The 20,641-nt window shown below is 43.9% G+C and overlaps 1 protein-coding gene across 3 annotated transcripts; it reads right to left on the bottom strand.

Moving 5' to 3' along the window:
* Positions 1-35: 35 nt before the first annotated feature.
* Positions 36-17,325, bottom strand: RHBDD1 (rhomboid domain containing 1). Of its 3 annotated transcripts, none has more exons than XM_068145519.1 (7): positions 17,016-17,325; positions 10,353-10,868; positions 8,039-8,171; positions 4,213-4,301; positions 3,838-3,891; positions 994-1,143; positions 36-242 (listed from the first exon to the last, which is right to left on the bottom strand). In XM_068145519.1, the coding sequence occupies exons 2-7, from the start codon at positions 10,783-10,785 to the stop codon at positions 124-126; spliced, it is 978 nt and encodes a 325-aa protein (XP_068001620.1). In that variant the 5' UTR covers positions 10,786-10,868; positions 17,016-17,325; the 3' UTR covers positions 36-123. The 3 variants fall into 3 exon arrangements, with proteins under 3 accessions (XP_068001620.1, XP_068001622.1, XP_068001621.1); XM_068145521.1 differs by having other exon boundaries at positions 994-1,113; positions 17,016-17,322; XM_068145520.1 differs by lacking the exon at positions 17,016-17,325 and adding an exon at positions 13,027-13,535.
* Positions 17,326-20,641: the final 3,316 nt, after the last annotated feature.

The raw sequence follows: 20,641 nt of genomic DNA, 5'->3' as shown, positions 1-20,641 counted from the left end.
AAGTTTTCTGTGGTTTTGCCATCAGTAGTAAAAAACCTGGAAAACTATACAACAAATCTGCATATTACAAATGTTTTGGTGACTCTGAAGAGCACTTTGCATTTCACATCAGCCTCTGCCATTTCAACATCTCTCAAACCTACGAAGCCTTTGCCTTCGGATCTCCTCCTCTGAATGCTGCTCAGGGGGGAACCAAAAGCCGTAGGGCCGCCGCTCATTACGATGTGTGGCTCCAGCAGAACCTACAAGACAAGGAAAAGCTCTCATTTTGTTCTGCAATATAAGGAAAACAAATATTTTGTCATCCAAAGTGTTTCTAGCACAAGGGAAGCGTGGAGTGTTTCCAGCTCTGATGGCTTCAGGACAATCATGACTGCTCTTAAAGACACTGAAATCAAAAATAAACCCAGAATTACCCAGCTGACAGGAAACCAAGCCAAGCACCCAGAACACCACCCAAGCATCTCACCAGTACTAACCTGGCAGTTCACATTTGCTGTGATCCCCTACTATACACAGCTCACTCCAGACTGTTCAACTATTTAAATGCCCTCAGTATGTTTGAGTGCTGGCAAAATGAGCTTTCCGTTCTGCCTTTGGTGTTGCAGCCCCTCTGTGCTGATCCCCACAGACTCCTGACAGCTCCCACCCCTAGCTGGCAGCCATTTCAGACCTAAACTGCACACAGCAGCTCCACTAGAGACAGCTGCACACAGAGTAAACTGCACCCAAATGAGTACTTTTTACAGTACTGCAAGACTTTTCTGGTAGTGACATTCTCTATCACAAAAGCATTTCTTTTACTGTGGTACCTGCACATTAATCCAAGAGCCAGCAGTCATGAGTAAGAGCAGTTACACCCAGAATGACACCACATCCTCATGCTGCACTCTGAAAACTCTACCATGAACCTTTCACCAGTTCCCAAAGACATGTAAAAATAGGAAAACCACAAATCATCACATCAAATATGAAGTGCAGTGAAATCCCCACCTCTCTCACGGAGACTGTTCAGCACTGCCCTCTCGAGCTGCTCCTCTTCGCTGAGCCCCCCGGTGTAATCGTAATAGCTGCCCGGTGTTCCGTACTGGTGACCTCCATAGCCAGAGTACTCTGTGACAGGAAAAGCAGGGAAATACACTGCTGCTGCGTAGGAGAGTGAGAGATCAGATACTGTCTCCATGCTAGCCTTTCTTCTACAAATTACCCAGATTTGGGAGTAATTAGCTAGGATTGCATTACTTACACAAACTAGGAATCCTCTTTAAATCACAGCCAGTCTGTGACACTCAGAGAGAAACCCAGAACAGATGGCTCCAACATCTCAGAGTTTTCATTGTTACAGGGAAGGGTCACAGAATAAGTTTCACAGAGAAATGGAAAGACCCTTTTCTTCTTAGTTGTAAATGCTTGGAGACCTTATGTCACCAGCATGGCAACAAGCAAACAGGGAAGCTTGTCCCTTCCCCCAGTACCCACAAACAATACATGCCAACGTCAGCATAAATTCAGATCATGTCTGGATCTGGAGAACACAGAAGGATTCCTGCAGATTTTCTGCACTGATGCATAGAGCTCACATTGTGCTGCTGCACAGCTACAGCTGCCCTGGGAAACCCACCATACCTGGAATCTCAGCTCCTGTCACAACCCCTGTGTGCAGCCAGTGCAGCTGACAACCAAGGACTTCTGACCATTTGCAGTGCCTGTCAAAACCAAATACAAACCATCCTCCACCCAAGCACAAGGGATTTTAAAAGGGGGAGTGGAGGGAAGACTTGGCTTAAAAAATTGAGATTCTTGTCTTTGGACACAGTCTGATGTTGCCTGAACACAGAACATCTAGACTGGGGGAAAAAAAGTAAGAGAGAAGTCTTGGTTTTCTGTTCCATTTGTGCATCTGCAACATACACAGCTCTGGGTGGTGGGATTTTCATTTCCAGACAGCTGGACTAGAGATTTTGGAGGACCAAAGCACAGAAGTGTTGTTGGTTTCTTGCAACTGACAGAAAAATGTCCTGAAGCTTACCAAAATGAAATAATTAGAACTTTTCTTCTATGACACTACAGCATGCTGTTTCCTTTTAGCTTCAGATTATCAGTGACAGTTGTGTTAGCTCAGTTATACAGACTCCACTTCCAACCTTCTTGGTGGGGTTTCAGTGACCAGTTTTAAGGACACAGAAACAATGGCTTTTAAAAAATGGTTATGTTAAAGTTCTACACAGAGAGTGATTGCCCCTTGGAATGGGCTGCCCGGGGAGGTGGTGGAGTTGCCATCACTGGAGGTGTTCAGGAGGAGACTTGACAGGGTGCTTGGTTGCATGGGTTAGTTGGTTGGGTGGTGTTGGATGATAGGTTGGACACAATGATCTTGAAGGTCTCTTCCAACCTAGTCTATTCTATTCTATAGATCAAGTGACCTGAGAACTGAAACAATGAAAATCCTGGGGGAATTTCAAGTTACCACAATCCTTGTGGCTGTTGGTAGGAAAATAGCAAGTTAAGATCTTTTGGTTAGGCCTCAAAAATATTCTGTAATCTCACTTGTGGGAGTTACTGCAGGTAATCATAAAAGGGAAGGTAGATCATGGAAGACAAAATCTGTCACTGAGGATAAAAGCAGCACAATTCCTGGCTCACTGTGGCTCAGAGTGCCCACATCGCATTGATGGAAGACTAAACCAAATACAACTCTGCATGGCTAAACATCAGATAACAGCAAGAATGATAAAGCAGTTTTCATAGAAGCAACTATATAGGCTACAACTTTTCAACCAGAGAAAAAAGATGACTCTGGTGAATAGAGAACTTAAACATGAAGAATAGGAAAACAGAACATGAAGGCTTAAGTTTCCCTTCTCAGAGAGGAATTCACATGCAAATGAAATCAGCAGCCATCAAGCTCCAAACACACACAAATGACAGGTTCTACACCAGGAAGAAACTCTGAAATCCTCCTCCTGTGATGCTGTAGGTGTTAGAGTTCATGCCAAGTCAAAAAGCTTTTGAGAGCCATGGAAGACTGAACTCCTCCGTAACACTTCCTGCTGTAAACACCTTTAAGCCACAAGGCAATGTAGAGGAGCAAGTGTCTGAGGGAGTTGTCACTACTTATCCTGTTCTCAGAGCAGATGCTTGGGTAAGAGTATAAATCACAGCAGGAGGTGAGGCACCAGGCTACACATCCCTTAGCTTTGATCAATACACCATCATTCTCACCACTGCTTCTCTTCTGCCCCCCTAGAAAAGGCCTCCACCTATTATTTCCTATGTATCCACAACAGAACTGACTCCACATCTGCATAAAATGTGAATCAAAGATGCCACATTCAAGGTGTGCCAGCACTCCAGCTGTCCATCTACTGCCTGGGAAGACAGCCTGCATGCCTTCTGCTAAGGAGTGGGCTTTCTGTGAGGGAATTACTTGAGGTACAAAAGGTGTTCAAAGGAAGAGGAGGCAAAACCACCCCCATGCTGGAACACAACAGGTGGCTTTGCCACATGAGAGCACTTTTACCCAGGTTCCAAGGGCTGCTTTCAGGGGACAATGTCTTCCAGATACACCTCCCACAAAAGGGATGACATCTCCCCAGGGCAGCATTTTATGAAGTCATGACCTTAATTTGAGGCTTAAAGCCTCTTGTACAATATATGTGGATACATTGTGCCCTAAAAAAGGATTGAACTGCCAGAGAATAATAAATTTAGCAAGCACACATGTGCAGAGCATACTATATATGCTACCACTTAACCAGCTCCTCTGTAAGCTTTCCACCATTAGCAAAGATGATTTTAAAAGCTGGAACATGTTTTTAAGTGGATGAGGGAACTTACCTGAGTAATAGTAGTCCCTAGGCCTGGCTGGGTCAGTAAATGAAGGAAAACCACCTAAAAGTAAAGCATGTACTCTTTGAATAAAACAATCAGCACCTGTCTTTATAAAATACAACAGTACTCTTCCTTCCTGAGTGTGTCATAAAACACAAACAGAATCCCAGAATAATTCTGTGTGGAAGGGTGCTCTGAAGGTCCCTAGCCCAGCTTCACTAAGAGCATGGCTAGGAGGTCAGACCAGGTCACCGAAAGCTTTCTCTCTCTTGTCTTGGAAACATCCAAGAATGGAGACTGCTGAGCCTGCCTAAAGACTTGCTGAAATGGCCTAAATCCAAAGTGTCTCTTAGGCAGACTGTCAATGGAGCAGTTACACACCTGCACAGGCTTTCATGACCTTTCTCAGAGGTCCCATAGTGTACATCAGTCCAACAAGAATCCCCGCCAGATGCCCAGCAAAAGAAGTCCTACAAAAAAGGGAATCTTGTCAGTGATGAAAGGAAAATTTTTGTTCTGAGGATCCCAAGGGGTGAGTGCAGAATTTGCTGTAACCAAGAAAGGCCTAAATAAGACCAAGCACGGGGAACTGACCCGCTTGCAAGGACAGCGCCAAGGGTTTCCTTCTTCACAACGACCTGAAAATCAGTAGGTATATACAGTTACTGAAAGTACTTCACCTGCATCCTGAAGAAGCTAGAAACTACTTGGGGAGATCATTTTAATTGCTTGCTTGAGGACTTAATGACATTAGCTTAAATGCAGTTAAAGACCTACTGAGGAAGGAAACTAGTTTTAAACTACAAAGAAGTCAATCCATGGAACTGCACTGAGATGTCCAGGTAGGATCTACAGAACCATCCACAGTTGCAAGTGAAGATTTTAACATTTGCTGATATATACCAAATGACAAATAACTCTGGACTTATACTGGTTGTCCAAAGACTGAGCTTTTTTACCTTTATAAAGCAGAGATGAAACCTTTGTTTAATGTACAAATAGATTTAAGCATCACGTTTTGTACATTCCCTTCAGAAATGCAGAGAGTCAGACAGATGACAGCATGTGCACTCACGGCATCACAAGTGCTCGGCATCGCTGGGGAAAGCACCCAGGGAAACGCGGCTGTCACTAGAGGGAGATAAAGATCAAATCTCAAGCGACTTTTTCCCACCTACTTAACCAGAAACTTCTGCACTGTAGAGCTGGAGTTCTCTCCCGTACGAAATCAGTAAGTCTTTTAAGAGTGACAGAGAAACCCTGATGTGACAATTAAGAGGTTAAGAGATGGCTACCTGTACACTGCAAGCACTAAACGCTTCAAGGTGACATGCTCCAGCAATCAGCATGAGACTAGTTCCCCTCTATTCCTGCCAGTATTTTAAACAAAAGTTGTGCTCATCTTAGGTTACCAAGCACAACACTGTTCCACAAATCCCCAAATCAAAGTATTTGCCTGTAGTACAGTGAAGCTCTCTGAATATTAATAACACTATGGATAACCCAAGCAGTCCCTAACTTTAAAGCCTTTAGGGGGATTTTCTACTTTAGGTCTGTTGCACAGTGTGCCAGATGCCTAAACACTACTGACTGATTGATTTGAAGTTATAAACAAGGAGCTGCAACTTCTAATGAAAATCTTTAAACAGGGTTTTTTAAATTAGAAGTAATTAGACCCATTGTCTCAGACATATACTGTCACTGACAAGCAGACAATGAGCACAACTGATATATCACATCAGATTTTCACCATATGCTGTCAGGAAATTGAGCATGACCAATGACAGATAGCATCCTGCTGCCCATACTAAGGAATGAATACCATCTCTGTGTTTTCCATCCACAGAATAAGGAATAACGGAGATAAGCCACAGCAAGAGAAGTAAAATCATTCAGGTGGCAGAACATATTGGTTGGAGAACCTGCAGGGTCTCTACCAGATGAGCAAGATATGCCCCCACCCCAGATCTTGCTGGATTCAGAGCCTTTTTCCTCCCACATCTGTCCCTGCTTTGCAAGAGACATGAGAGGCTGCTAGAGGCCTCCAAAGGGCAATCAGAGTTTATAGTAAACACCAGTGATCTGTAAGTGCATTAGACTATCATGGCAAGTACAATTACATATGCATGTTTATATACAAGCACATTTGTTTTTCTGCTGTTACCACTCAGATGTTACATGTCAATTGTTTTTCTATACACATCTCTTAGTCCAAAGTGGATACTCCTGTTTCCAGCTTAAATACATGCTAACAACTAATCCTGAATAATAACTCAGTGTCACTCTTGAGATTCCATGTATTTACAGCTGATGCTCATTTGCAGTAATTGCCTTAAAAATATGTAGAATGGGTTCCTTGCCTCTGAGGCTGGCTGAGCTTTATTTGCAGATACTGGATTCAGTGGCAAAACTACAACTGCTTTCACAAGGCAGAATTACATACCAAATTGAGAACCAGATGCTACAAATTTGGGCTGGAAAGTTAAACAGTTTACAAAGAACACAAAAGTGGTGTGAGAAAGCCTTGTCCAAGAACATTCTACCAAGGCTCCTGTCACTGCATTATGAATTCCACTCTTGTCTAAGTCAGGAAGCTGAGGTTACTCCTGTTTTCTTCTTTTTATACACAGGAAATAATCCTGGGGAGAATAAAAGGTTTTTATAGTATCAGTGATAATGCAACCTGCCTTCCCAACTGAATCTACCAAGAAGCTTTCTATGCTGTAAGAACAGCAATGCCTTAGCTGGAGTGAGCATTTTTGTGGGTAAAACCCATCTCAGGCTATGCCAGGGGAGGTTTAGGTTGGATGTTAGGAAGAAGTTCTATACAGAGAGTGATTGCCCATTGGAATGGGCTGCCCGGGGAGGTGGTGGAGTCACCATCACTGGAGGTGTTCAGGAGGAGACTTGGTGGGGTGCTTGGTGCCATGGTTTAGTTGTTTAGGTGGGTTGGATTGGTTGGACACTGTGATCTTGAAGGTCTCTTCCAACCTGGTTTATTCTATGTATTTGATGTATTTTTTCAGTTAGGCTGTTACACCTAACTTCCTGAAAAAGCAGTTTGGAAAAACATGTGATACCCAGCTTCCAACCCCAAAGTGTTGTCTTTGTCCACCTGATCAATACTTAAGTCAGTTTGAAAATGACTCAGATATAGGATTTTCCTTTAGTAGTGAACAGAGCTGAAGCAATTCCATGAAAAGGAACAGGTGACTCAACATACCACAGAGGAAGAAGCACAGAGATTAAACACACAGTAACTTCTGACATGCTGCTTCTTCCACAGAAACCATCCCAAGGAGTGCCCCACAGCCTTCATCTCAATATCCTCACTCTAGAGAAGGCAAGGTTAGAAAGATACTATGTCTTTTCAATTTTCCCCATGCCAAAAGCATTCATTTGAAAGAAAACAGATGCCAGTAAAGCTGTAAACCCTCTCTCAGCACACAAATCAAGCTTTTTGATAGCCTCATTCTTTTGAATCCCTTTCTGGTTACAGATTCTTAGGTGATTCTGACACATCATTCCACTAAGGTGGGTCCAAGTTCATTGCTTGTCTTCCTGACTGGATAAAATTTTGCCTCAATTACTGACCTCTTAACTTGCTCAAACCCCAATTATGCAACTCAATCTACAAAGGGTCACCATTTAATCACACTTCAATTATTTTAACAAGCCCTGAGCAGGCAGAGGAAGATGTAAGAGCAGTGCTCCAAGAGCTAGAACAGTTCCAGTTCATTTTAAGGCAGTTGGCAGTTACTAATTAAACACATTGTGTTCAGGGACATGAATTTCTGGAGATTACTGCTTGTTTTGTACAGCCCCCATTACAATTTATGTGCCATGAAACTGTCTTGACTGTGAAAGCTGCATGTCACCATACAGAGGTTCTTTGAAACAGGCAGCAATCTAAGCTTCTATAGTATCATGAAAACGTTTTTGACATTTCTCAACCTCCTTTAAGCTTTATACCCCAAAGACAGTTCTGTGGTAATGTAATTGAAAAGCAACAGCAGCCAAGCACTGCACTCATGTTTTAACTCTACCTGATGCAGTAGGCTTACCACAGACTATAGACTCAGCATTTAATCGTAGCCCCAATGCTCTAGATACCAGCTAGCACTACACTTGCTTCATAACACATCTCAAACTACTTCAGATAAGGCCAGATATCTTCTCTTAACTTTAAGATATTAAATGCACTTACCCTGGGGAGATCAAATGAATAGCCACCAGCTCTGCCCAACAAGCATATTTACTAGGTATCCGGAACCCAAGAACACTGCTGACTCTTCCTGGGTTGTAGTAATTGTTGAGAACTTTCAAAGCAAACAAGACTCCTGCAAACAAGAAGAAATCAGGCAAAGAGGGAAGCACTTGTGCCAAAATAATGAACTGCAAACAACTTGACTGCAACTGAAGTACCAAGGAGTTTCACAGCACCTCTTGCATGTCAGAGCAGTCTAAGCAGTTTTCTTGGTGATACCTGTGCAACAGCCAACTCTTAAGTTGTTCTTAATATTCCTCCTCACTGTAGCTATTCAGGTGTTTGAAACACTACAGATGCAATTCTTACATGGAGGTTCTAGATGACAAAGTAATTAAATTCAGAAGCAGTTCCATGAGTTGAGAAAAGCCATTGCTGAAAGCATGGCAAACATACATATGAAGCTCAACTGAAGCCCCAAAATTCCTGAATTAACAGAAAATCATCTCACATGTACCCCCAGAATCACTTGTTTCTGGAAAATGTAGAGGCAACACCTTTAGATTCAGTTAAAAAATAATTTCTAAGTGACTGCAACTGTTTTACCATGCAAGCAACAGCAGGTATGACAAAGTAAATTCACATCTTTATTGCTTTCAGTAAGTTTTTGACAAAGCTCCTCTCAAAAGCAAGTTCAGAGGTAACCAAACAAAAACCCCAATAAACTCTGAAAAATCTAGCAGTACAAGATTTGACACAGAAGAAACAGCAAAGTTGGACATCAATGAAGAGCTACTAAATAAAAACATTAAAAAGGTTTTCCTCCCCTTGTAAACCCCAGAAAGCCAGAGACAGCTAAATTCCTGTATGTATGTACTGTGATTGTGGAACCACAGAGACACAGGAATGTGTGTATGCATGCACACACTCATGCTATTTGCTGCTGCTAAAACAACTTGTTCAGAAGCTATACATTTACTAACAGGCAATACCAGCAGCATAATTCAGGAGCCATCTCCATCCAAACCACCCCTAGCTCACCACAACCCCATCTGCATAGCTTCAGGGGTTTTTAGTGTTTTTTTGTGGTCCAGGTTCAAGTGTCTGCTGGAACTGCCTGCCTGGTGTGTTGTCAAGTTCCATCACCAGGAACAAAGGCCAGTTAAGAATAACTAAAACCCAGGCATCCTAAAACTCTTAAAACCTGTTCAAGTGAGTGGGTCACAATGACATATTGGCCTTACAGAAAGCTATCAGGAAAATACTCAAATTCTCTTCAGCTCCTCCACTTACCTGCCACTTGCTCCAGCTGAAGAGAAAGGGCCTCCACTGACAGCTATGTGGAGAATGTTGAAGGTTTAGAAAGATCAACTGCAGACACTAACTCTGACACAGCTACTTAAACTTGCTGCCCAAATACTGCTCAGGTGCACACAGGCTGCAGTTCCACATTTCTAAGCTCTGAGTACTCAAGAGATGCTGCAGAAGTGGCACAAGAGTAAGCTGCAATACTTGGTGGCAGATGGGAAATGCATATCTGACAGACCAGGTAAATGAAAATCCAATTAGGGGATCCCTACATGGGCCAAAAGCTCAACTTTCCCTCCTCTCTGCAAATGGCTGAGTAGATTGCAGGCTTAGTCTCACTCTTTCATGGCAGCCCTACTGCAGTATTGGCTGGAGCAGAGAGCGAGTCTCCCCATGGAAGGAGGGAACCCCATCACCAGCATCACTGCTCAGCAGCTTGGTGCCTGCTGCTGCAAAGCATGAGAAAGCATAAACCTGCTTCTCCTGGAGAATTACATCACTAAACTCGCCTTCTCTTCTGTTGATCTGAAGCAAGGGACATGGTAAATCACTGGCTGGCTAAGTAACAAGCTGGAGAAAAAAAAGTTAGAGTCAACCTCCACAGTACCCAGTTATATGGTGGGATCATATCCCAGATAAAGAGAATTTTCATCCTCAATTCTTGAAATAGTTACTGTACTTTTCTCATTCCCAGTAAGAACAGAATCAATACTAAGCTTTATTAAGTTATGGACTGCTTGGAACATAGAGGAAAACATCATTCTACTGGGATGACCATCTGCTTTCTCAGGTAAAGACAGCTGGTCACAAACCCGCAAGCCAAACTACATGATGCTTGCACCCTGAATGTATGCTTTAAATTAAGAATAGGATATCTTTGCTGACATAACAGCCACATACATGGATATGGATGCACACCTATCCATTTTCTGCATCCAAATCTTGTTACATAACACCTGTAAATCCTTATTTTACCTGTGTAAACCAGATCAAACGTGTGCATTACCTGAAAATCCTACGGCGCAATTGAACGCGTACGAAGGATCATCCAGGATCTTCACAAGCAGGAACTCCAGCACCATATACACAACGCCAACCAGCACTGAAAATACCACAATTATGTAGGCAAACCATGTGCTCCCAAGCTTTCTTTCCAGCATGATCCCTTTCCACAGCATGGAAACCATGTTATAATATAAGTGCCAGTCATCTGCATGGTGAATAGGAGAAAGCAACAAGCGTTGCCAGTCCCGTCTGTGGAAGCCTTCACTTACACTGATGCACACCTCAGAGAGCGGCTTCAGAGGGTTCAGGAAGAGGAAAACGTTCAGAATGAGCACCCCAAGGGTAACAGAAGGAATGTTCTGGAGTCCAATTTGAGAAATTTGATAAAGCAGCAAGAGCAGCCCAGCGTTAACTCTTCCCTGTCTCCGCTGCATCGCTGCTGCTTCTCCAAAGAAACGGAAAGGTTATCCTGATTTCTAGTCCTGTTTGCATTCAAAATCACACACGGTTGGGAAGTCTGGAAGAAAAGAGATAACTGCATTACTGTACACATCCTGGGGTGGGGCTCATCCACTGCATTTTTCTCTTTAAACAAAGTCTGAGAGCTAAGCAGCCAAGATCTTTTGTTGTTTAAATCAGAACTCAAATTCAGCTGGGAAGGCAGAGGGATAAAATCATCACCATTTCTAACCTAGGGTAAGACACAAATAAAAGATTTATACAGATAATCCAGACAAGTGTATTGATAAAAAGGAGTCTGTGCCCTCTCTCATCTCCCTGGATAGGCTTGACTTCATCTGTAAGATTCATAGTATCACAGTATAACTAAGGTTGGAAGAGACCTCAAAGATTATTGAGTCCAACCTATCAACACAGACCCCATGACTAGACCATGGCACCAAGTGCCACGTCCAATCTCCTCTTGAACACCTCCAGGGACAGTGACTCCACCACCTCCCTGGGCAGCCCATTCCAATGGCTAATGACTTGCTCAGTGAAGAATTTCCTCCTCGAGTCTAAACCTCCCCTGGCGCAGCTTGAGACTGTGTCCCCTTGTTCTGGTGCTGGTTGCCTGGGAGAAGAGACCAACCCCCCCCCCCCGGCTACAACCACCCTTCAGGTAGTTGTAGAGGGCAATGAGGTCTCCCCTGAGCCTTCTCTTCTCCAGGCTAAACAATCCCAGCTCCCTCAGCCTCTCCTCATAGGGCTTGTGTTCAAGGCCTCTCCCCAGCCTTGTTGCCCTGGGTGTCTTAGACATTTTTCATTAATATCCTGAGACCCACTCAATTACTAAAGTTTCAGGAAGGAAACCACTTAAAAACCCTTCTCTGGAGTCTCGGGTTTCAGGCTTTGTGTCTTTGCTACAATTTCTTTCTCCCCCCAAATTTTACAAACATTCAATATAAGATGAGAAAGAAAATTGAAAGTTACAACTTTGAGACTCAGCTAAGTGCCCCCTCATGTAAGCCTGAAAATGACTTTTTCTCTCTTAATGAGTAGTATTTGAAGATTAGTTTAAAAACCATTCAATGACAAAAACAAACACCCAAACAAAACCCAAAAACCAAACAAAACCAAACCAACAAACACCACCACCAAAACCAAAATAGACTGTTGGAAATCATTCATAACAGAACAGAAAGTTTCCAGACAGTTTTAACAACATGTTCTCTGCCCTATTCATGCCAGATAAAATGGAGGGTTAAAAAGCACTACAGAAGTTCCAAATCCAGGTAGTAACGGGCTCCATGACAGCAAAAAGGGCATCAAGTTGACCTGTGCCAGCATGTGAAGAGAGGAGGAAGGATGCAGTGTTGAGGATCTAAGCACAGCATGAATGATTTCCTCATTTATCACATCAAGTGCTGCCTCTAGAAATGTTTTTACTACATAAGCAACAATCTGATTCTTCAGGAGGACAGCAGAAGGAATGACACTTTAAGAAAAGGACAGCAGCTCAAGATGAGAATTCCAACATTCCATGTGATCTCTATCAGGTTTTACTGAATTCCACATTTTACAGAACACTGGTACAGCTGCAAGCACCAAACACTCTTCAGGTATTCAGAGCACCATTAATAAGTTGGTTGGGTTGCATCATACACAGTAAGTGAACACATGGAGAAGATGGAAATCCCCTCCAAGTGATATGATCCACTAACTACAAAGCAACTATGAAACCCCACAATGCAGATCATGCAGGGTTCAGCCCATCTCCCCTGCTTAGATGTGAGAGAAGCATGTACTTCCATGCCAGTTCACATGTGTCATTAATTAATGCCACTTCCTGGACCCAAGTTATTCCAGTCTCCAAATTTGTTTAAACTGCCTTTGTGCTTTCCACAGAACTTTAAGAGAAGACAAATAGTCCTGGTAGCATCCTCAAAGCAACTATAGTAGAACAGAAAACAAGTAAACTCATTTGCTACATGAAATGATTTGTATTCTTCCCCATGGTCTAATCTCAGAGGTGCTATGAAACATTCAAGTCTTGCCCCAAACTGAGTGGAAACAGCAGGAACAGGCTTTGAATGTAAAATTAACCACACCAGTGCCTCTACAAACCCGTTTCCAACACTCACAATTGAGCTATCCAGAACACAGCTGTAGTCACTACAAAGCAAATGAACAGAGTAATTTTGAAATGTAAATTAATGGTTGCAGGTGATAATTACCATTGTCAGCCTCTGACCTTAAGGTCAACATAAGAATATAATAATTAATAAGAACAGTACTGAGACAATCCAAAGTTTATCACTGTCATTCTTCCTTCACTCTGCACGCTCTGACTCCAGGCAGTCCAATATCCTCAAATTGTTCTAGAATAATAATAGAATAAACCAGGTTGGAAGAGACCTTCAAGATCATCGTGTCCACCCCATCAGCCAATCCAACCCACCTAAACAACTCACCCATGGCTATTATTATTATGGTATTATTACAGACACCCTGATTTACACCTATGTACTATACATATCCACAAACTGATTGACTGATACATATATACACAGATGTATACACACAGAAGGGGGTCATGCTATCTCAGTTACTGGTACACTGCCACATCTACCAATGATCTCAGCACCACTGTGTTGGTGCCCTGCACTGGAAGGAGCCCACCCTAAACTGGGAGCTGCAGAGCACCCATCTCCAACTGGGAAACTTTTTCCAGACAAGGTAGTTCACATCTCTGCCCAAGAAGGTGCTTCCTGGGAGAAATAAGGTGTAGAATGGGAGAGTTCAGACAGCTTCTACATTCAGGTGCATGTGAGTGATGCTCCCTACCTCACTGGAAGTGCAGGAATATTGGGCACTGCCCTTGGCACAAGAAAGCAAGACATCTGCCCCAACCTCTGACTTTTCTCATACCACAGCCATGGGTTTTCCACCACAAAGCAGTTGAAAAAAAGCAAAAGTTAAAATGTCAAAGTCAACATCATTTAAATGCAATCTCTGTGGAAACCCTAAAATCTTGCCATACCACATTGTTCAAGTTGCCAAACACCAGTTCTGCTTTTTAAAGTTTCCACTCTCCTACTGATACTCTCCATTTTCCATTTTAAATACTTTTAGCATGCACACAACTAAGAAAAGAAACCCTCACAAAGCACAGGTCTGTACCACAGTCAAGCAATATACCTGGGAACAGTTCACACCATAGTTACAGTAGTACCATGTATTACAAATCAATCCCATTATTGAGAACAACCAAAAACATCAGCCAAGACACTCAGGGCATTTGATGATAAAGGGAAAAGACAAGAAAGAAAACAGCAGTTATTTCAGAGGCTTTTGGAATGCCTCTCACTCAACATATAGAGCTTTCAACTCTTGAAGCATTCTTCCTCAGCCTCCACTCTGTTCACAAGCCTAAGGAGGCTGGAGACAACGAAGCACTTATTCCTTCTGCTTTTTTGAACACATGCCACCCACTTCAAGATGGACAAATTTCCAGAGCAGGCTCAAAACAGACATTTCCCCTGCTTCTCAGCTGCCACGTGTCCACATTTTTGTCACCTACTCAAGATAAATGTATGAACCACACGTTTGTACTGACCAAGCGCAGAGCATTTAAACCCATTCCGACTGTGCCAACCCCACCCCGCTCACTTGGCAACCATAAAATATTATGACTTCATATTACTGAAAAATCATGTCATTAAGTAAATATTTTAGTACATGCCAGTTAACACAAAATGCTGTACTGCCCTTTCCTATAGCTGCAATAAGGAGCTGAAGAACCTCCCTGCATTCTTGCTCCCCCCAAAATGGACAGAGCTACTGTTTTCAGGGGAAAAATAAGGGGCCCGCAAAGGAAGCAAGAGCAAACTGCAAACCCTGTCACTGCTGCCCCCAGAATTTGGAAGGAGGCAAAAGGAAGGTATAACAGAGAAAGTAAAAAACAATAACAGAAGAAACTCAAAGATCTGAAAGCTAATGAATCCCTTTGTTTTGTATTTTGTATGTCTGCAAGTCAGAGCTCGAGCTGTCAGTTACAAACTCTGCAAAGTATACTTAATTAGGCAGCTCATAACAAAAAGCAAGGCTCTGACTGAGTTACAGAATTCCTGTAGAAAGAATGACTTCTGGACTAGTCAGAGGTGCCTTTAATGGGCATAATGTGCTTTCAGTCACACAGGAATACTGAACTTTATACTGAACACTAGAACATTTTAGAACTTGGTAGGAGAAGTCCTACATTTGTCATACAAATGCTTTATAGCTATTTCAGTCAGTAACTACCTTGCTGAAGGTAATCAAAACAAAGCTAAATATCAACAGCAAATTACTCCTTAAAAGGCTACATCACAAAACCTTTCATTTTGTTTAATATGCCACATTCTATTTTAAATGTCCTTTGAAGTTTTCTGTGAGAAAAAGGAAATTCCTCTACCTTTTCAGCATGAAAACTGAAAAGGTGTGACAGTTGTTCCACCTTGAGTGCTACTGAAGGAAACCCTTAACAAAACAAGTTTTGAAGCTAACAACTTCGACTTAATACTGAAAATGATGTTCTGAATAGTGTGACCATTGAGGCTCATAAAATACACACAGTTAAACAATACATGTTCAGAATATATTTGGACATAACACACCAAAAATAAATGAGACAGCTTTGGGAAAAGAGAGTGCAAGAGACCAGACCAAATCTCCTACCTGGCTTCACATCTTATGTATGAACATAGGAACATTTGAGTAGTTACATTAAAATTGCCTTGTTAGGTTGGTTAGAGCTTTGAAGCATCAGCTCTTGCTGACCCTCTGTGGTTAATTAATTAATTATAACATTCTGGGAGAAGATAAGGGCCATTCCAGTTTTGTGGAACAAAGGGAGACAGGAAGGTTTGATAAACCTTACTAACCCCATCCTGTAACAGTAATTAGTAACTACCTCTCAACACACAAGGATGCACCTACATGAAACTCAAGTTAGACAAGTAAAGTAACCATTAATATAGTTTTATCACAGGGGATGTCACAGTTAAAATGAAATTACAACAGAACAACCCTGAACTTCAGATTAGGCCTCATTTTAACTACAATTATGGTCAAAGGTTGGGGTTTGGGTATTTTTTTCCATTTGATGGCAATATTTACACTTGTACAACCCTAAAGCTGGGTAATGACATCAGAAGGGTTTCCTCCTTTATCTCAAGAACCTGGCATGCAGCTGCAGGAATTGCAGCTCAGGAAATCGAAACCAACTCACACACCCTTACTTTACAAACACTTTAACTACTTAAACACACAATGAAGTTTGCCACAGTCGAGATACTTGTCACTGTTTCTCCTTTGACACACGCACACAGGGATGTTCCGCATAGGGTATTTTTAACTGTTTTAACAAGGGAAGAGCGATACGGCCTGGTCTCAAGCCTATGACTTCTTTTTTGTTTTGAATCAGCAGATAAGTCACATTGAAAAAAATACTGCTGCAAGGAAATGGGAGTAAAAGTCAAAGCACGCTAAAGCCACCCGACTGTACAGGCAGAGGTGTCACTGCACTTCAAACGAGTTTACTGCCCTTTACCAATCAAATGGGAGGTCGGGGGGCGCCCCGGGAGCCCCGGCCCCGCCGTCCTCACTCTCTCAGGCACCGCTGCTTTCCACCGCGCCAACAGCGCTGGCGAGAGCGGAGCGCTCCTGACACGCAGGGTAAGGCAGAGGGCTCCCCAGGGGAGCGGTACCGAGGGCCTCTGCCATTTCGGAAACTCACTCCCCTCTCAGCGGCGGAGACAAGCCTGGCAGAGCACGACACACAAGGACCTAACCCTGCAGCGCCGACAGCTCTGTGAGCGGCTTTTCACAGCCCAGCTACCCCCATGGCCCGTCCTCCGGTGTACCGGGCCGCCTTCGCCACACGGCCCACTCCCACGGCATCAACCTCCCTCCACCCCCACTTGCGCCACTCTCCTTCTGCCCCTAGCAAGGAGCACAACCCCTAGCACCGAACCCCAAGCCCGCCGACCAAGCGGGAAAGCGCAAAACACGACGGAGAGAGGCAACAGCACCACGCCTGACAGGCGGAGTCTCCCTGCCTAGCCGCTTGCTCGCCGCTTGCTCGCCGCTTTATACCCGACACGGCTCGGCCCCCCGCCCCCCCCCCACCCCCCACGCCCTACAAGAGGCAGCGCGCGCACCCCCTCCCCGCCGTGGCGCTTACTTTGTCCGTCGCGCGTAGCAACACCCCCGGCGCAAGCACCACGTGACTTAGCCGTCACTCACTGGGTTGGAGGCCCGCCCCCCACCGCGCGCGCCGCGCATGCGCGGGCAAGCGGCAGCGCGCCGTGCCTGGTGAGGGAAAGGAAGGAAGGTGCGCGGAGGATGGCGTTATCCCTGGGTCCTCTGGTGGGGTGGTGGTGTCAGAACTAAGGCGGAGTGGCCGGGTCCAGGAAGCAGTATGGTCCTGGAGCGGTAGTTGGCCGGCACGGGGACACTCGTTAGTCGTGTTCTTTTCCGCCACGATGGTGTTCCGCCCCGATGTTGAGGCAGTGGCTTGGGAGAAGGCGAGTGCCTCTCGTTAGCGTTATCCGCGCAGCAGGCGGGCCCGGCAGTGCCTGTGGGTGTGTGCTGAGGTAAATACGAATTAGCGAAGATAAGGGTGTGTTAGAGCGGGAGAAAGGCACGGTAGCTTCTCAGGAAGCCCCTTCGCGAGTTAGTTCTGGTGAAATACGGCTGCAGGTGATAAAGGCTGCCCAGCTTCTCATCTGGGAGGCTTTGAACTGTGCTTATTCTAATGATGTCTGTGAAAGGACGGGTTACTGGTGCTGGTTACCTTTGACATGCAAAATTGGGCTCTCTTTGAGAATACCTCGTTGCACATGCAAAAGAGTAACAAGTTCTGTAAGCTTAACAGTTCAACCACTTTAATTTCTCCAAGCATTACAGGCAGTTGGGTGAACACATTCATTGTACTGGCAGAGATGGCTAGTCACCGGTGTTTAAAGTACTACTCCCCAAATTTGATACAGCTATTTTGATTGAGCTTTGTTATTAATAATTCACTAGGGAATGCGTTGAGCAAATTATAAGTACTTAAAATAATAGGTTATCCTGGAAATGCTGGCAGGCGGGTAGCACAAATGTGTGGTGAGAAGTGAATCATCCCCAGTCCCTTGCCAAAGGTATGCGTCGATAGCCCTGTCTCGCTGTCACTTATGTGGCACTTCAGGTCTCAGAACATTTTGGCAACTGGTACAAGTATGTCATTGAATTCATAAGGAAATTGTATTCTGCCTTTCCAAAACCAGCACAGAGCTCGACAGACTGGCAGGCACAAAGAGGGCCTGGATTCCTAGAAAAAGGGTGGGGATGAAGTTAAAGGAGCAGAGTTTGCCAAAATAAGCAACTTTAGCAGTCTTCCCTTCCAAAAGGGAACAGAAGCCAAAAGAGGAGGGCAGAGTTGGAGTGTGCCACCACTTAGACATGTTATCTTAAGCTCCTTAGACCTGGCACATTTAGATCTGTTGCCTCAATTAACACTAATCATCATAATTCACAGAAATCATAGGAAGTGGGAGTTCCAAAGGCCTAGACTGATAGATTTCTCTATCATACCCCAGGTTTTCTATAATTAGCACTATTTTCTGTCATAGCATGTTCTGTTTTCTTGCAACCATATCTCCAGTCTCTAATTCTTAAAGATGTGGTATTTATTGCCTGATTACAGCTCCTGAACTTACTACTGGATGTACAAGTCCTGAGCTTGTGCTTCTCTTTCTTTTATACGAGTGTGTATTTGATACCCATTAAGTTCTTAAAATTTGGTGCTTTTTTTCCCTTGTTCTCAACAGACTTTGCTACAAAACCCCCAAATATTTGGATCTTCTGGGTTATTTTATACTTGCATAGCCAGTTAGAAAGCCAAACCAGCACAACATAACAAAACACCAGCTGCTCTTATGCCACCATTTACCTCCTGGGTTTTTTTTCCCACCACTTTGTCTGAATGTTTGTTTTCCTTATCATTAAAAATTAATTAACTGGGGGAAAAAAAAATTCAAAAGTCGAAGAAGTTGACTTCTTCATCCTTGCTCCCACACATCCCATGTGTGATTACCCAGCTTTCCTCTGCATGAAAGTTGTTCTGGAGCAAGAACAATGATTCCGCTTGGCTGAAGGGCTGGCACATGAAAGAGAATATCTCTTGCCGTTTAAGCAACCATTAACAGTGTAGGTTCTGTTACCTAGTTATGGCTGGCCTGGTCAGGAAGAGAATTCAACACTTGTAAAGAAAACTCAGGAAGAACTAAAGAAAACATAAGCCAGCAGTGTGCCCAGGTGGCTAAGAAGGCCAATAGCAATCCTGGCCTGCATCAAGGATAGTGTGGCCAGCAGGAGCAGGGAAGTCATTGTGCCCCTGTACTCTGCACTGGTTAGGGCACACCTTGAGTACTGTGTCCATTTCTGGGCCCCTCAGTTTAGGAAGGACATTGAGACACTTCAGTGTGTCCAGAGAAGGGCAACGAGGCTGGGGAGAGGCCTTGAGCACAAGCCCTAGGAGGAGAGGCTGAGGGAGCTGGGATTGTTTAGCCTGGAGAAGAGGAGGCTCAGGGGAGACCTTATTGATCTCTACAACTACCTGAAGGGTGGTTGTAGCTGGGAGGGGGTTGGTCTCTTCTCCCAGGCAACCAGCACCAGAACAAGAGGACACAGTCTCAAGCTGTGCCAGGGGAAGTTTAGACTCGAGGTGAGGAGGAAGTTCTTCACCGAGCGAGTCGTTCATCATTGGAATGTGCTGCCCAGGGAGGTGGTGGAGTCCCCATCCCTGGAGGTGTTCAAGAGGGGATTGGTTGTGGCACTTGGTGCCATGGTCTAGTCATGAGGTCTGTGGTGACAGGTTGGACTTGATGGTCTTTGAGGTCTCTTCCAACCTTGGTGATACTGTGAAAACCGTCATTTCCATAGCCCATGTGTGCTTGGCACAGGAGTGACGCATGTGGTCAGCACTGCTTACGCCTTCCTGCTAGCTATATAATCCATGTAAATATTTATCATACAGCTATTATCAGTGTAAACAGACCACTTAGTCATGTGCTGACCCACAATGACAAAGTGACTTTGAGGTCTTTCTTTAATGGCACAAGATTTACACAGGCTTAGGAGCAGTAGAGCAGGTCTCAGTATATTCATTTTTCTGAAGTTTATACTGAGGCTTTTCAGCATGGACTAGTTGGGAAGCAGCAGCCTGCTATGGAATGTGCAGATGCAAATTAAACCCATATCTGAAGGATATGTTTTTAATTAATGCTGGGAATCTGATAGCAGCATATTTGAACCACTGTTTATGTTAATCTTAAAGAAACTAGTTAGGACTAGCTTACAAATGTAAGGAGAATGTCAAAGCATAGTTCTAGCAAAGGAGCTGTGATTCTTCTGGACTGTTAGGGTTTGATGGTGCTTACAAGTAGGAGAGAGGGAGTAACTCAGAATTTGATACAGGGAAAGAGTCTCAGAAAATTAACTAAACGAGAATAGGTTTAAACATAGTTTATACACAGCTGTTGTACCACTGATGCCCCTCTGGTTCTGAAACCAGCACACTGCTGTGGAACCATGGAGACAGGCCCCTGAGAGACACAGTGGCACTACAATCTGAGAGCAAACATTTTGTATAAGCCCAGGGCTCACTCTTCCAGGGTATTTCATATGACGCTAACTTTGGCTCTGCTGCATAGCCCATTTATGCTAACTTCTCCTTACCTGTTGGTAGTCATGAGGTCTGTGGTGACAGGTTGGACTTGATGATCTTGGAGGTCTCTTCCAACCTTAGTGATACTAAAATCAGTG

This window comes from Melanerpes formicivorus, unplaced genomic scaffold (assembly GCF_026170545.1).
Source record: "Melanerpes formicivorus ecotype bairdi unplaced genomic scaffold, bMelFor1.0.p_v2 SCAF_12, whole genome shotgun sequence".
NCBI classification, from domain to species: domain Eukaryota; kingdom Metazoa; phylum Chordata; class Aves; order Piciformes; family Picidae; genus Melanerpes; species Melanerpes formicivorus.
This window is presented reverse-complemented; position numbering and strand designations above follow the sequence as displayed.